The sequence below is a fragment of the Sus scrofa genome, chromosome 2, assembly GCF_000003025.6.
Source record: "Sus scrofa isolate TJ Tabasco breed Duroc chromosome 2, Sscrofa11.1, whole genome shotgun sequence".
NCBI classification, from domain to species: Eukaryota; Metazoa; Chordata; class Mammalia; order Artiodactyla; family Suidae; genus Sus; species Sus scrofa.
The window spans coordinates 134,812,348-134,828,088 of NC_010444.4; the positions used below are offsets into that span (position 1 = coordinate 134,812,348).

Sequence of the window (15,741 nt, forward strand, 5' to 3'; positions counted from 1 at the left end):
GAGATCTTTTAAGAACATGTCAGAGAGTGTCCCTCCTCTGCTTTAAACCTTCAGCGACTTCCCGTAGTAGAAGAAATGCCAAGTCCCCTCCAAGGCCTGAATGGGCCCTTTCTTCTCTCTCTGGACTTGACTCCTAATTCCCAGCTAATGTGCTCTATCCATCTCTATCTTCCTGTGGTTATTACCTCTGTTTGGCTGTCTTTTCTCTCAGCCTTCTCTCAGCTGGTTCTTTCTCATCATTAGCACCGAGGCCTCCCCTGACACATAAGGTGGCCCATGCTCCCCAGTACACCCCTGTCTCCCTCTGTCACATCAGAACCGAGCCCTTATCACTATCTGAAATGGCCTTTCAGAAATTCAGTGACTTCTTCCACTATGGTGTAAACAGCTCGAGGGCAAGGCCTTGCTTGTCATCTTCACTATTAATCCTTTGTGCCTGGCACGTAAAGATGCTCGGTAATATTTTTTGAAAGAATAAATGTTTATTCAACTCTATAAGTAGGTTTGAATATCACTTCCAACTTATAGAAAGGGAAACTGAGGCCTAGAAAGGTTAGTTAACTTGCCCAAAGAAGACGCAGTAGAATTTGAACTCAAGTAACCTGACTTTCATGCTCACACCTTGACATGTGGTTATTTTCTTCTACCTTTGTTTGTTTTTTTTCTGGACAGCACTTACCACAGTTTGTAACTGTTTTGTTTGCTTGTTGGCTGACCCCTCTGCTGGTGTGATGCTGCTAGAACAGGCCTGTGTCCTGCTTCCTGCCATGTTGTCAGTGCTGAGAACCATACCCGGTACATCACAGGTGCTTGGTAAGTGTTTTCTGGGTAATGGATAAACAAGCACATGGCTAGACAAGCAACAGTTGGATGTAGAGGAATTGAGGGCACAGTGAGGGCAGATGTCCCCAGGTCCCAGCTGGAGTCCTTGCTCAGAGCCCAGCAGTGCTGTCGCTGTGGCAGAAGGCTGCTTTGGGGGCAGGTGCCAGCAGCCTTGCTCGCTCTTTTGGTGAGAATCACCAGCTCCATGACTTTTCAAACTTGGCGTTATTTCCCAACGAGGTGCCGGGATTTGGCCTTTGCTCCTGACCACAGCTGAGGGTCCAGCCTGTCCAGTGGGGTGATAGCCAGGGTTCCGGGTGGATCTGTGTAAACGGCTTCACTTCCCACTCATTACATTATGTCAGCACCTTTTTCAGCTTCTGAGAAACAGGAAGCATCATGATGTATGGTGGGGTTTGAAAGGATGATAAGAGACATAATCACACTTCTTTGGTTTGGGCATGGAGGGCTGGGGTTCCTGTTTCTTCTAATTCTAACGCATCATCTTTTCCCTTAAGCCAGAATTCTGGAGGATGAGGACTGTGTGGAAAATATGCTTTAAGGGGGAAAAAAGAGCAAGAGTATGAGAGCTTTAAAATTATTCTTATGGGAGTCCCCGTTGTGGCTCAGTGGTTAACGAATCTGACTAAGAACCATGAGGTTGGGGGTTTGGTCCCTGGCCTTGCTCAGTGGGTTAAGGATCCAGCGTTGCCATGAGCTGTGGTGTAGGTCACAGACGAGGCTCGGATCCCGCGGTGCTATGGCTGTGGTGTAGGCTGGCGGCTACAGCTCTGATTCCACCCTAGCCTGGGAACCACCATGTGCCATGGTTATGGCCCTAGAAAAGGTGAAAAAAAAAAAGACAAAAAAAAAAAAAAAAGTGAAATACACCCAGGCCCTAGTTACAAAGCAATCAAAGTAATCAGATACACCACAGTACCAAGAGCTGGAGCAGTGACTGTGCAGAAAGAGCTCACAGAGAGGCCAGAGACTGAGAGCCTCAGATAGGCCTGAAGGCAAGGCAGCCCCTTTCCTAGCATCTGGGGATTTGAATGATGAAGAGTTCCCTGAATCAAGAGAAAAATCTCCCATGATTCTGGGAGTGGCTCACTGAGCCCAAACTGTCTGGTGTAGGCCAGCGGCTACAGCTCCGATTCGACCCCTAGCCTGGGAACCTCCATATGCCACGGGAGTGGCTCAAGAAAAAAAGGCAAAAAGATAAAATTATTCTTATGAAACATACTTACAAAATCAAACATAATGTACATGCACAGTTTAAAGTTTAACAGAATAAAAACTCTTAGTCTCACCACCTTTGAAGACACTGCACGATGAAGGTCTCTCTTCCACAGCATCTATTCCCTCCCCACCAGGGGTAATCACTATATTAATTTTTTGGTTAACTGTTTCTTTGATGTTCTTTATAGTTTTTTCACATAAGTAAATATCCCCAAGTTGTATATGATTGTATTTTGCTGATTTTTTTTTTTTTTTTTTTGGCCTCGCCTGCAGTATGTGGAAGTTCCCCGCCTTGGATCAAATCCGAGCCACACCTTGCCAGATCCTAACCCACTGTGCCATAGTGGGAACTATATTTCACTGATTTTTGACTCTTCATAAATGGAATCATGTTGGATGTATTTAAAACTGACTTTCTTGCTGAACAAAATGTTTCCAGACTCATCCGTGTCACCCCATGTAGCTGTCCATTCATTTACTCTTCTGTACTTGCTTTACTGTAAACTGGTGAATGAATAAACCACAATTTATCTGCTTAGGGATATTTACACCCCCACCCATTTTAGCTGTTAAAACAATGATGCAAAAAGGACATTAGATAAATAACAAGGAAATCTGAGTAAGGTAGAAAATTTAATTAATCCTAACATATCAGTGTTGGTTCATCCATGTAGCAAATGTACATTACTTATATAAGATGTAATAATAGGGAAACTGGGTATGGCGTACTCTCTGTTCTCTCCTCACAATTTCTCTGTAAATCTAAAATAAAACCTCAGGGCTGTTATGAACATCCTTGCTTACAGCTTCTGATATACACGTGCAAGAATTTCTTTAGAATACATAGTCGCTTGAAAGTCTGGGTCAAAGAGTACGTGCATCTTCAGTCTTACTAGGCACTACATTTCCAAAGTAACAGTTGACTGTCCCGCTTACACTTATACTTGACATTGTGTAAGAATTCCTTTTACTTCACATCCTGGGCAAGACTTGTAATAGCTAACTTTTTCGTTTTTGCCAGTCTGGTGGGTGTGAATGTTATCTCATTGTGGTTGAATTTTGCATTTCCCCTGACTACTAACAAGGTTGAGCATCTCTTTATGTGTTTACTGGCTGTCTGTATTTCCTGTTCTGAGAAATGCTTATTCATGTCATTTACCTTTTTTTTTTTTTCTAGTGGGTTATTTATCTTTTTCTTAATGAATATGAGGACTTTATTACACATTCTGGAAATGAATCTTTTGTCTTTTATACGTGGTACAAATATTTGTCTTAGTTTGTGACTTATCTTTTCATTCTTTATGGTAAATTTGAGGAATATTTCCGACATTAATCTTTTCCTTAACCATCTATACTCTGTGGGTTTATTTATGAAATCCTTCTGTCGGTGCTGGAGAACTCCTGTTTGCACCTTCAGACCCGCTCCCACCCCTTCTTTAGTCTTTTTTGTTTCCTGGGAAGCAGGCCTGTCTGGACTACATTAATGACTTATTTGCTCAGGGCTCCCCATTGGGTTGGCGGTCAAAAGGCAGGAGCTTGGTAGAGTCAGGGCACATGTTCTCCCAGCTCTCTCCTTGCAAGGCTGCTGCATGCAGGCATGTCTCTTGACTGTCTTCTATTACAATCCTCATGTTTATTAGTACTACTTAAAAAATCTTATTGCAAAGTCCAGGACATTCAGCCACAGTTTCTAATACAAATAGAATGAGTGTTATCCAGGGCCACCACTGGCCCATGTAAAGTTTTTGTGCAAATTGGAAGAAAAAGCCTCTTTCTCAAGATACTTTACTTCTATCTGGTAGGAAATCATCATGATACATATTCAAATCTACAATGTCTATGATGTAAATGGTGCTTTCTGGGATTGTGCATTGCACATATGGTGGTCCTGCTGGCATTCTTATACTGTCCCTGCTTTCAAAGGGTTGCTTTTGATGTATCACTATTGAGCACAGTATTTGCTGTAATCTTATCAGCTTAAAGAAAGAGGTTTCTATTTCAACTTTGCTAAAAGGATTTTAAACTTCAGTAATAGTTTTTTTCATTGATATAATGTGATTTATCTCTTTAGCTAACGTGGTAAATTAATATATTTTCTTTTTTGTTAATGATTTTGATTTTTTCCATTATAGCTGGTTTACAGTATTCTGTCAATTTTCTACTGTACACCAAGGTGACCAGTCACACATGCATATATACATTCTTTTTCTTACATTATCCTCCATCATGCTCCATCATAAGTGACTAGATAGTTCCCAGTGCTATACTGCAGGATCTCATTGCTTATCCATTCCAAAGGCAATTGTTTGCATCTATTAACCCCAGATTCCCAGTCCATCCCACTCCCTCCCCCTCCCCCTTGGCAACTACAAGTCTGTTCTCCAAGTCCATAAGTTTCTTTTCTGTGGAAAGGTTCATTTGGGCTATATATTAGATTCCAGATATAAGTGATATAATATGGTATTTGTCTTCCTCTTTATGACTTACTTCACTTATCATGAGAGTCTCCAGTTCCATCCATGTTCCTGCAGATGGTATTAGTCTGTTCTTTTTTATGGCTGAGTAGTATTCCATTGTGTACAAATAACACATTTTCTTTTTCTTTTTTCTTTTTGTCTTTTGTCTTTTTAGGGCTGCATCTGAAGTGGAGGTTCCCAGGCTAAGGGTCTAATCAGAGCTATAGCTGCAGGTCTACGCCAGAGCCACAAAAACTTGGGATCTGAGCTGCATCTGTGACCTATACCACGTCTCACGGCAACGCCGGATCCTTAACCCACTGAGCAAGACCAGGGATCAAACCTCATGGTTCCTAGTCGGATTTGTTTTCACTGGCCACTAAGGGAACTCCGTATACCACATTTTCTTAATCCATTCATCTGTCGATGGACATTTAGGTTGTTTCCCTGTCTTGGCTATTGTGAATAGTGCTGCAGTGAGCATATGGGTGCATGTGTCTTTTTCAAGAAAATTTTTGTCCGGATATATGCCCAAGAGTGGGATTTCTGGTTCATATTGTATTTCAATATATAGTTTTCTGTGGTACCTCCATACTGTTTTCTATAGTGGTTGTACCAATTTACATTCCCACCAACAGTGCAGGAGGGTTCCCCTTTCTCCACATCCCCTCCAGCATTTGTTATTTGTGGGCTTATTAATGATGGCCATTCTGACTGGTGTGAGGTGGTATCTCATAGTAATTTTGATTCGCATTTCTCTAATAATCAGTGATGTTGAGCATTTTTTCATGTGCTCATTGGCCATATGTATATCTTCTTTGGAGAAATGTCTATTCAAGTCTTTTGTCTATTTCTCAATTGGGTTGTTGATTTTTTTTCTGTTGAGTTGTATAAGTTGTTTGTATATTTTAGAGATGAAGTTCTTGTCAGTTGCATCATTTAAAACTATTTTCTCCCATTCTGTAGGTTGTCTTTTTGTTTCTTTTATGATTTCAAAAGCTTGTCAGTTTGATTAGGTCCCATTGGTTTATTTTTGCTTTTATTTCTGTTGCCATTAATAGATTTTCTAATGTTGAATCTTGAATTCCTGGAATAAACTCAACTTGGTTTATTATGTAATATCTTTTTATACATGCTGGCTTTAAACTGATAATATTTTCATTTATAGATTTTGGCATCCATGTTCATGAGTAAGTATAGGATTGTAATTTTCTATTCTTTTTTTTTTTTAATCTTTTTTAGGGCTGCACCTGCAGCATATGGAAATTCCCAGACTAGGGGTCAAATCAGAGCTATAGGTGCCGGCCTACACCACAACTATGGCAACACCAGATCCGAGCTGTGTTTGCAACCTGCACCACAGCACATGGCAATGCTGAATCCTTAACCCACAGAGTGAGGCCAGGGATCGAACCCACATATTCATGGGTACCAGTCAGGTTCGTTACCACTGAGCCACAACAGGAACTCCTAATTTTCTATTCTTATACAGCCCCCTCTGATTTTATTATAATATAAATTAGCTTCATAAAATCAAAAATATTCCATTTTCTTTTTTGTAAAAGTTTATGTATGTGTGGAAGTACATGTTATTTGAAAGTTTGGAAAGACCTATAAATCTGTCTGGTCAGCCTTTGTGTATTCTTCGTGGGGAGACTTTACATGATTCGCTCAATGTCTTTAATAATTACAGAACCCTTCCAATTTCCTTTGTCTTCTTGCATCAGTTTTGAGAATTCCTGTTTGTATTGGGTACATTTTTGTGTACCTTTTCAGAGTTTCTCCCTTTCACTTGCAGATATAGATGAAGTGTCACACTGTGTGGAATGAGGTCTGGCTTCTTATGTGGCCACCAGTGACTAGGTGATGTAGTTCAGAAGTTCGGGGAAGTAAGCTCCTGTGGAGTAAACCTTGACCAATGGGGTAGGGGAGAGAAAAGGGAACCTAGCATATCAGTGCCCCTCTCCTTTGCCCTTTCTCAGCACTGTTCTCAGGTCTACTTTCTCCTTTCAACCCTTCTGGAGCAATCTGTGTGACTAGCAAACATACCTCCTGAGACTTGCTCTTTCTTCCTGCCTTGGAGTGAAGTTTTGGCCAGTCTATCACCTGACATTGCTGTACATCTTTCTTCCCTCATTTCCCCCTTTTCCTCAGCCTCAGCAACCTAGGCTTATAACTCCTCTATAAAGTGTCAGCACTTTAATCCTTGCCTCAGGCTCTGCTTTCTGAGACCTGAGCTATGACAGTTGGTATCAGGTATAATGAACACTTGGGATTAAATTTGTAAGTTGGATTGCTCAGCTCTCTAAAACAATAGGAACCTATCGCTGAGAATAAGTAGGTTGGCAATAACTTCTGACACACAGTGACTCCGAGATTTCTTAAGCTTTAAACTCTGGTTAATTTGGATGAAGGGCAGATGGAGGTCAAGGCAATGGCAGGTAAAGTGGCTGGGATTTATGGGAAACATTTTACCATGTAAATTACAGGGACAGCAGCGTACACTGACTCTTCTGAAACCACTAGAGACCTTACTAAAAGAGAATGACAAGCTCAGGGCATCTCATTCCAATAAGATATGCTCTGAATACTTGAAGATGTCTATACAACTTTAAAGGAGACCTTTACCTCCTATAGCTGCAGGGCAGACTGAGCTGAAAATTAAGCTCAGGGTCTGATGATTTGCAGGTCTTTGTAGAGCTTCAAGGGAGAATAGTGCATACTTTTGACATTCTTCTTAGGCAAAGTTGGGGATCTTATAGGAAATAATGAGATCTGGGATAGGAAATTTTGGTGGGAAAACCTGAGACTCCTGAAACCCTTTCTTCTGAAGCCTCCTTAACTGGCATCCTCAGCCCTTTCCCCACTTACCAGAGCAGAGTAGCTTTTGCTTGCTGGAGATAGGCTTATCATTTCTTTGAAACATGTGCTTCACACAGTGACATTTGTTGTCCTCATGACCGTCCCTCAACACCCCTCATTGTCTCCAGGCCACTAATCAGAGTCATATCTCAGATAACCTGTGTCAATTAGGGCCCAATCAGGAGACAGAAACTATACCAGTTACTATATATATAAAATGCAGAAGTTCCCAGGCCAGGGATCGAACCCAAGCCACAGCAGCAACCTGAGCACAACAGCAACAATGCGGGATCCCCAACCTGCTAGGCCACCAAGGACTTCCTATACTATTAACTTTCTTTTTTTTTTCTTTATTTTTAAAATTACAGTTGATTTACAATATTGTGCCATATACCAGTTACTTCAATAGAGATAATTGAATGTAAATAATTGTTAAGCAGGTATTAGAGAACTGGAGAGGCAAAAGGGAACAATAAGGTATTTTATGAAGGGAACAACCGTGGAAGGCAGCTACCACCCCAATGGCTGAGGAGCAAAGGGAAGAGGCTAAAAATACAAAAACCTAGAGACTTGGGGGGCCTGAGACTCAGATCTCTGAGGAAGGGGCACTGCCCTACTAGTGGTAGTGTTTCTGAGATCAGAATTGGGAATGGGATCCAGACCTCTGGGGGGGTGCTAATTGTCTGATGCTGGCGTCTCAGAGGGAAATGAGGTTGCTGAGATTCTATGAATGTCAGAAAAACTGCACACTCTAGTCAGTTGTTGTTCCTGGAACAAACTGCTGTCAGGGTTAACCTTAGAACCAGGCATAGAAATATCAAAGACGGGAGGAGGAAAGAAAAACAATGACTGGGAAGCAAACAGGAAGGAGCAAGCCCCTTCTTCTCCCTGCAGCCTCCTAGTTTAGCACCTGCTGCAGGTAGATTCTAGCAGAGAAGCAGCCGGCAAAGGAGAACTGGGTTCCAGCAGAGTAGGGAAGGTAGGTTTGCAGCTGAAGGACAGTAGCTTTACAACTGACATAAAGCTTTGGCAGGGGAGTGTAAGACCTGCAGGGGCTCATTAATGTGTACCGACAGAATGCATAGCACAGGCGTTTCCATTGTGGCTCAGTGGTTAACGAATCCAACTAGGAACCTTGAGGTTTCAGGTTCGATCCCTGGCCTTGCTCAGGGGGTTAAGGATCCAGTGTTGCTGTGAGCTGTGGTGTAGGTTGCAGACGCGGCTCAGATCCTGCGTTGCTGTGGCTCTGGCGTAGTCTGGTGGCTATAGCTCCGATTCGACCCCTAGCCTTGGAACCTCCATATGCCGAGAGAGCTGCCCAAGAAATGGCAAAAAAAAAAAAAAAAAAAAAGAATGCAGAGCACAGTGGACCTGAAGCTGTCAAGAGGAACATAGGTCTGAGTAGGGTTGAATTCATTGATGTGGTGGCTACTCACTGTGACTCAAGATTTAAAGTTTTGGCAAGGACACCTAGAGCCCATCTTGACATTTTGCTGGAATGGCTCTTTGAAATCTGACTCAGATGGTGGCCTACAGGGTATGAAATGGAGATGCCAGTACTTCCTTTCCAAAGTGTTGAAGCTCTGACTATGTTCCCTAGAGGGCTCAGAGAACACTCCTTCACTAACATAGCAAGGGATGCCCTGGTGAGGAGAAACAGGCATCACTGCATAGCTTGGTAGTGGATATTCAAGCTGGGCTGACGGTGGGGGATGCTGCCAATGACCTGGGCTCCCCAGGATATGTGGGCGTGATGGGATCCCACGGAGGTCAGGTTGGGGGCATTTAATCATCAGAGGCAAGATGGGCATAATTACGATAGTCAGCAGCATGGCTGTAGTGGCAGTCACAGTGCCTGGATCTTCGACCTTCATGGATTTATAGTAAGGGTTATTACAGTAAGTTGTACCCAGAGGCAGGAGAAGCAAATCAGCATGCTATTCAACGTAGAGTCTTCCCTCATTATTGGCAAGGAATTGGTTACAGGACCCATTGGTTAACCAAACTCAGGGATGCTCGAATTCCTCCTAAAAAATGGTGTCGTACAGTTGGCCCTCTCTATCCGCAGGTTCACATCTCGAGGATATTCATGGATAAGGAGGGCCACCTGTATATGTAGTCAGATAAAATCAAGAGCTTGTGCATAGAGGCCTAAAATCAGCCCTCCAGTGGAAAATCAGACCCTTCATCCATTTCCCAGATCTAAGGGAGTTCATAACCCCCTGTCCATTTATTAAACAGGAGAATCCTACAGCCCCACTGTGTGTATATGCAATAAACTCTCCTCAGTTCTTTACCAAAGCAACCCAGAGCCATCCATCAGAATAACCATGCACTGGTAAAGGAGATACTCAGACTCTTCAAAAATTGATACATAGGAGGTCTGAACTGACAGTGACATTTGGAAAACCTAAACTCCACTGTGATTTTCTGGTTAGAACAGAACTTACATAGAAAAAGTGATAAATGGAGCTTTGACATAACCCTTTTTTTTTTACACCCTGTGATTACTTTTCTAGTTCTTTAAAAAAAAATTTTATAGGCATATACTTGACTTAACAATGCTGTGTTAGTTTCAGGTAGTACAACAAAGTAAATCAGTTATACATATACGCATATCCATTCTTTTTCAGATTCTTTTCCCATGTAGGTTATTACAGAATATTGAGTAAATTTCCCTGTGCTCTACAGCAGGTCCTTGTTAGTTATCTGTTTTATATATACTCACGTGTATATATTAATTCCAAACTCCTAATTTATCCTTCCCCTCCACTTTTCCTCTTTGGCAAGCATAAATTTGACTTCAAAATCTGTGAGTCTGTTTCTGTTTTGTAAATATGTTATTTTGTATCATTTTAAAATTAGATTCCACATATAAGTGATATCATATGATATTTATCTTTGCCTGACTGACTTCAATTAGTATGATAACCTCTGGATCCATCCATGTTGCTGCAAATGGAATTATTTCATTATTTTTAGGGCTGGGTACCACATTGTATATCCGTACCACGTCTTCTTTATCCATCCTTCTGTCGATGGACATTTAGGTTGTTACCATGTCTTGGCTATTGTAAATAGTGCCAAAATGAACATTGGGCTGCATGTATCTTTTTGAATTATGATCTTATTTGGACATATGCCCAGGAATGGGATTGCTGGATCACGTGCTGGTTCTATTTTAAGTTTTTAAGGAAACTCCATACTGTTCTCTGTAGTGGTTATACCAATTTATAGTCCCACTAACAGTACAGGAAGGGTTTCTTTTCTCCACACCCTTTCCAGAATTTATTGTTTGTTGACTTTTTTATGATGGCTGTTCTGACTGGTATGAGATGATACTTTGTGATTTTGTTTTGTTTTGTTTATGGCTGCACACATGCCATATGGAAGTTCCTGGGCAAGGGATTGAATCCAAGTCATAGTTTTGACCTATGCTGAAGTTGTGGCAACACAGATCCTTAAATCCACTGCACCACGCTGGGATGGAACCCATGCCTCAATAGCAACCCAAGTCCCTGCACTGCTCACAGCTTTGGCATGGGTTCAATCCTTGGCTACAGAACTTCCGCATGAGTGGGCATGGTCAAAAAACAACAAAACAAAACAACCTAAAAATGTTTTTAGTTCATCCTTATTTTTGAAGGAAATTTTCACTGATCTTAGAAGTCTAGGTTAACAGTTTTTTTCTAGCACTTTGAAAATAACATTCTGCAGTTACTGGGCTTTAATTTTATGCTATTGAAAAATCTCACTGTAACTGCTCTAACAGGCAACCTATCTTTTCTCTCTAGCTGCTCTTAAGGGTTTTTATTTGTTTGTTTGTTTGTTTTCTCCTTTGGTGCTCTGGGTTTTTACTATGATGTATCTAGGTATGAATTTCCTTTAATTTATCCTGCTTGGAATCACTAGATGTCCTCAATCCATGGATTGTTATTTTCATCAATACTGGAAAATCCTCAGCCACTATTTCCTCTTCCCTATTCTCTTTGCTCTGTCTTTCTAGAGCTCTGATTAGATACCTGTAAGAGGTTCTCATTTTATCCTCTGTATCTCCTGTGACTTCTTCCTATATATGTTGGGGATGCAGAGGAATGGCCCAACAGTGGGTTGCAGAGTAGATGAGTGGCAAGACCCATCAGAAAGCTGTCTGGCATTTGCCTTGGACTCCTGGGTCACTTGTTAGAGGGAATGTTCTCAGAGAGAAATGTTCACTGGAACATGGGCCCGCACAGGAGTGAAGCTGCTGGCTGAGCACCAGGGTGCCTTGACATTTGCCTGACCTGCCTGAGAGGTCCTGGCAGAAGCTACTTTGTGCAAATGTCCATGCTGCACTAGATCGGAAAAACCCTGGGGCCTCCTGGGTTGGTTTTTCCACACATGTACCACACTTTGATTTTAAGATGTACAGCCTGCTGTTTCTAACTTCTGTGGGTTCCTGAAACGGAGAGGAAAATGTGATCTGTCTGCCCCTGGTAGAGGCGGCCTCTGCACCATCCCAGAGGCCAGAGGGAAATGTTTCCTTTTAATGTGTATGTAGTTTGGACTGAATTGTATTCTCCAAAATTCACATGTTGAAGCCCTAACCCCTGGTACCTCAGAATGTGATTGTATTTGGAGACAGAGCTTTTAAAGAGGTACGTTAAAATGGGGTTGTTAGGGTGGCCCCTAACCCAATCTGGCTGATGGCCTTATAAAAAGAGGCAATTGGTCCACATAGAAAGATACCGGAGATGCACATGCCCAGAGGAAAGGCCACAGGAGGATGAGAAGGCAGCCCAGGAAAACCACTTCTCAGGAAGACAACCCTGCCAGCACCTAGATCTTGGACTTCCCAACAAATTAATACAGTGAGCACCTTCCTTAAACTGTGTGTCATCACCCTGCTAGTCTGTCAGCAGAGCAGGACTGGACTAGGCTTGGAGAATTTTTTTTTCCTATTTTTCAGGGCCACACCTGCAGTATATGGAAGTTCCAAGGCTAGGGGTCAAATCAGAGCTACAGCTGCCGGTCTACACCATAGGCAACAGCAACGCTGGATCTGAGCCACATCTGCAACCTGCACCACAGCTCACGGCAATGCCAGACTCTCAACCCACTCAGCAAGGCCAGGGATTGAACCTGTGTCTTCATGGATACTAATTGGGTTTATTTCCACTGCTCCACAACAGGAACTCCAAGGAATTTGCTCTCTGGAGTCCCTGCAGGAATTTTTGTGATTATACAGCAGTGGTGAGGGGTGAGTATTCCTAAGGTAAAGTGGCCAAGTCAGATGGCTCCATCTCAGTGTTTCTTCAGATTTCAGAGGCACCTGAGCATTGATTTCTCTGCTCAGAGGTAACTTGTCACGTGGAAATTTTTGGCTTCTGTACTTGACAATGTGCAAAAGTGTTTGAAGGGAGATGGCTCAACAAAGCACCTGCCAGGTTGCCTGGGTATCTGTGGTTTATCACTTAGCTTCTGGTTTGGGGTGACTGAGATTTATGGGATGATGTGAGAGTGGTCCAATTTCTTAGGGACCAGTTGTTGGTATGCTGGCCACTGGCCTGGGCATTTCACATTGAAGGTAATGATTATGTTGGGTCTCACTGGCTTATTTCCGAAAAGGGCAGGGTATGTTCTTGAGGGAAGCAGTCTTTCTTTGTTGCTGGTGGAACAAATAAGCACAGGACTAGCTAAAAAACTAAGTAAAGCATGGGTGTAGTGACAATGGGCACATTGAATGAGTTTCTTATCTTTGCAGGTCTGATCTTCTGGACCTGGATGAGTCTTACTCTCTTACCCACTGAGTCAGGTGGACAGGTTGGAGGAAAACAGCCTCCATGATCTAGTGAACTGCTAGACAAGGTCAATGCTAAAGAAACATGCCTGTGCCTCCTCTGACCCACAGTGGAGTGCAGAAACAGGCAAAGACAGGATTCTATGCACAAGTGCACTCTTGCTCCATCCTTGTTCTCCTCCTTTCTTTCTCCTGAAGACACTTAAGAGTGCCACTTACTGTGCCAGTTGGATGTGCTGATCAGCTATCTTTTCTACTTCACTGATTTCTTAAGGCCAAGAGACTAAGATTTCCTCAGAAATCATGAAAGATTTAGAATGAGACATGCCAGGGTTTGAATCCTAACAGTATCACTTATTTGCTGCGTGACCTTGGCCAATAATTTAAACTCTCTGAGCCTTTGATTCCATGTCATAAAAAAGAAATAATGTTATCTTATATTGGCTTGTGATGAAAATGAACTGAGATAATGCTGTAAGACGTCTAGGGAAGTCTTAGTCCTGGTAAGTGGTCAGTAAACAGTAGTTTGGTCCCCTTCCTTGGCAAAACACTGGGACATTGTGAACATTTTTTAAGGGTCTGTTGTGTTAGATATTAGTGTTACTCTACAGTATTTCTGAGTCTGTTCTGCTTCTGGGCACATGGGAGAATTGCATTTCCCTCACCTCTTTAAGGTACTCATGGCAGTATGACTTGATCTAACGAATGCGATGTAAGTAGAAGTCTTTAAGAACTCAAGTGTGAGTCTCCATGACTCTTGTTCTCTGCCAAGGGAATTGCAAAATACTGTTGATGTAATGGCACCGTAAAATGGAAATCCGGGAACACCGATCTAGCACATGGAGGACCGTTGCTCTGTAGGTCTGCCCAGACCACACTCATGGTAGACTTTATGTGATTAAGAAACAAATCACCTATATCAGTATTGGGAGAAAGAACAAATTCCCCAAAACTAGTCCAGTCCTTCTCTGCTGACAGACCAGCAGGGTGATGATACATGGTTGAAGGAAGGTACACACTGGGACTGAGAGGTGGTTTGTTACCGAAGCATCATCTAAACTCTTCTGACTGATACGTATACAGAGATGTATAAGATGAATCCGAAAATGCTGCAATATAAAAACAAGAGCTCTGGGAGTTCCTTCTGTGGTGCAATGGGTTAAAGATCTGGTGTTGCTGCAGCTGTGGCATAGGTCACAGCTGAGGCCTGGATTCAATCCCTGGCCTGGGAACTTCCGTATGCCTTGGGTGTGGCCATAAAAAAATAAAATAATAAAAACAAAAGTTCGGATAGAGGAATGTTCAAAGTAATGCAGGCCACCGAGAAGGGAGCCCCTGATTCTGCTGGACTTGGCGAGGAGAGAACCAGAGAGGAGGTGGCATTGGAGGGGACTGTGAGAGACAAAAGAGAGGGTCAAATGAAAAGATCTAAAGAACAATGATAGGTTCCCTACGTGGGAAGGGACAGCTGAACAGAGGCAGTGTGGGCAAAGGCACAGTAAAAGGTCATCGTGTCTTCTAGGACAAAGAAGAGCTAGCCTTCCTGGTAAACTTGTCCCCAGTTAAAGTTTGCCATGTAGAACATCATTTCATAGAACCTGCAATACTTACTCGATACAATGCTTTCTACTAATACTTATATAGGGAAAATATTAGGTATATGTTCCCCAAACTCCATGCATTTTTAAATGAAGTGATGAGGGACAGAGCTCAACAGAGAAAGTCTTTAGGTTTGTTCCAAATATAATTGGTAGCATATCAGCGTTCACAGAAGACAACTGGAAAGTCTCTGAATATCAACTAAGGGGACCTATAGCATGTTATGTAGATAAAGTAGCCATATTAGTGGTTTAGGGACAAGAAGTATGGTTTTAAATATTTTGCATCCTTATTTTTCCACAGTTTATTGGATAAATAAACACAGAAATATCTATTTTAAAAAATTTTACAACCTGTAAGCTTGTTGCTTATATATAGGCATTTTACTGTGTTTTATGTTTTGGAAAGTTGTTTGAGGATTTTGAATTTAGATGTAATACACTAAAACTTTGCCATTTAAAATAATGGAAATGGGGCTCCCAGTTGGCGTTTTCTTGCAAACATTCAGTGAGAGATGCCTGAATTTCTGAATGGCGGGGCTTGGAGGGGACAGAGGTCTAACCCGAGAAGGAGCTAGACCTGAGACAGCAGTGAGATAGAGGTTTATGCTCAGCAGTGACATATGGACATGAGTTTATTTTATCAATAGCCCTGACCTGACAGGTGTGGAGAGAGCCTGAGGTAGGGGACTGGTGATCGCTGAGTCTAGATGACAGGCAAGGGCCTCAGGTGAGGCAGCAGCGATGGAAAGGGGAGTTGGAGAGGCATTTCAGAGGCTGAACGGTGGATGGAAGGGCACAGAGGCTAAATAAAAGTCAGGGAGGTTTCCAGATAGGTGATGGGAAGGTAGTCATGGTTATATGAGCCAAATAGGGAACCTCAAAAGAAGAAGAGAAAGAAGGACAAGGAGGAACAGCCGCAGGCTTCAGGGGCTGAGGGTGGATGACAAAGAGGGCCTTTGGTTTTCAATAACTTGTATCAAGG

The 15,741-nt window shown here is 42.4% G+C and overlaps 1 protein-coding gene across 2 annotated transcripts in view; it reads left to right on the forward strand.

Moving 5' to 3' along the window:
• SLC22A5 (solute carrier family 22 member 5) overlaps nt 1-15,741 on the forward strand; it is a 186,835-nt gene that overhangs the window by 151,607 nt on the left and 19,487 nt on the right. The window contains exons 12-13 of one of the 2 annotated variants that reach the window (XM_021085423.1): nt 673-813; nt 12,551-12,618. In XM_021085423.1, coding sequence (XP_020941082.1) covers nt 673-813; nt 12,551-12,615 — 206 coding nt within the window. In that variant the 3' untranslated portion in view covers nt 12,616-12,618. The remainder of the gene's footprint in view (nt 1-672; nt 814-12,550; nt 12,619-15,741) is intronic. The other variant, XM_021085427.1, reaches the window with a different exon arrangement.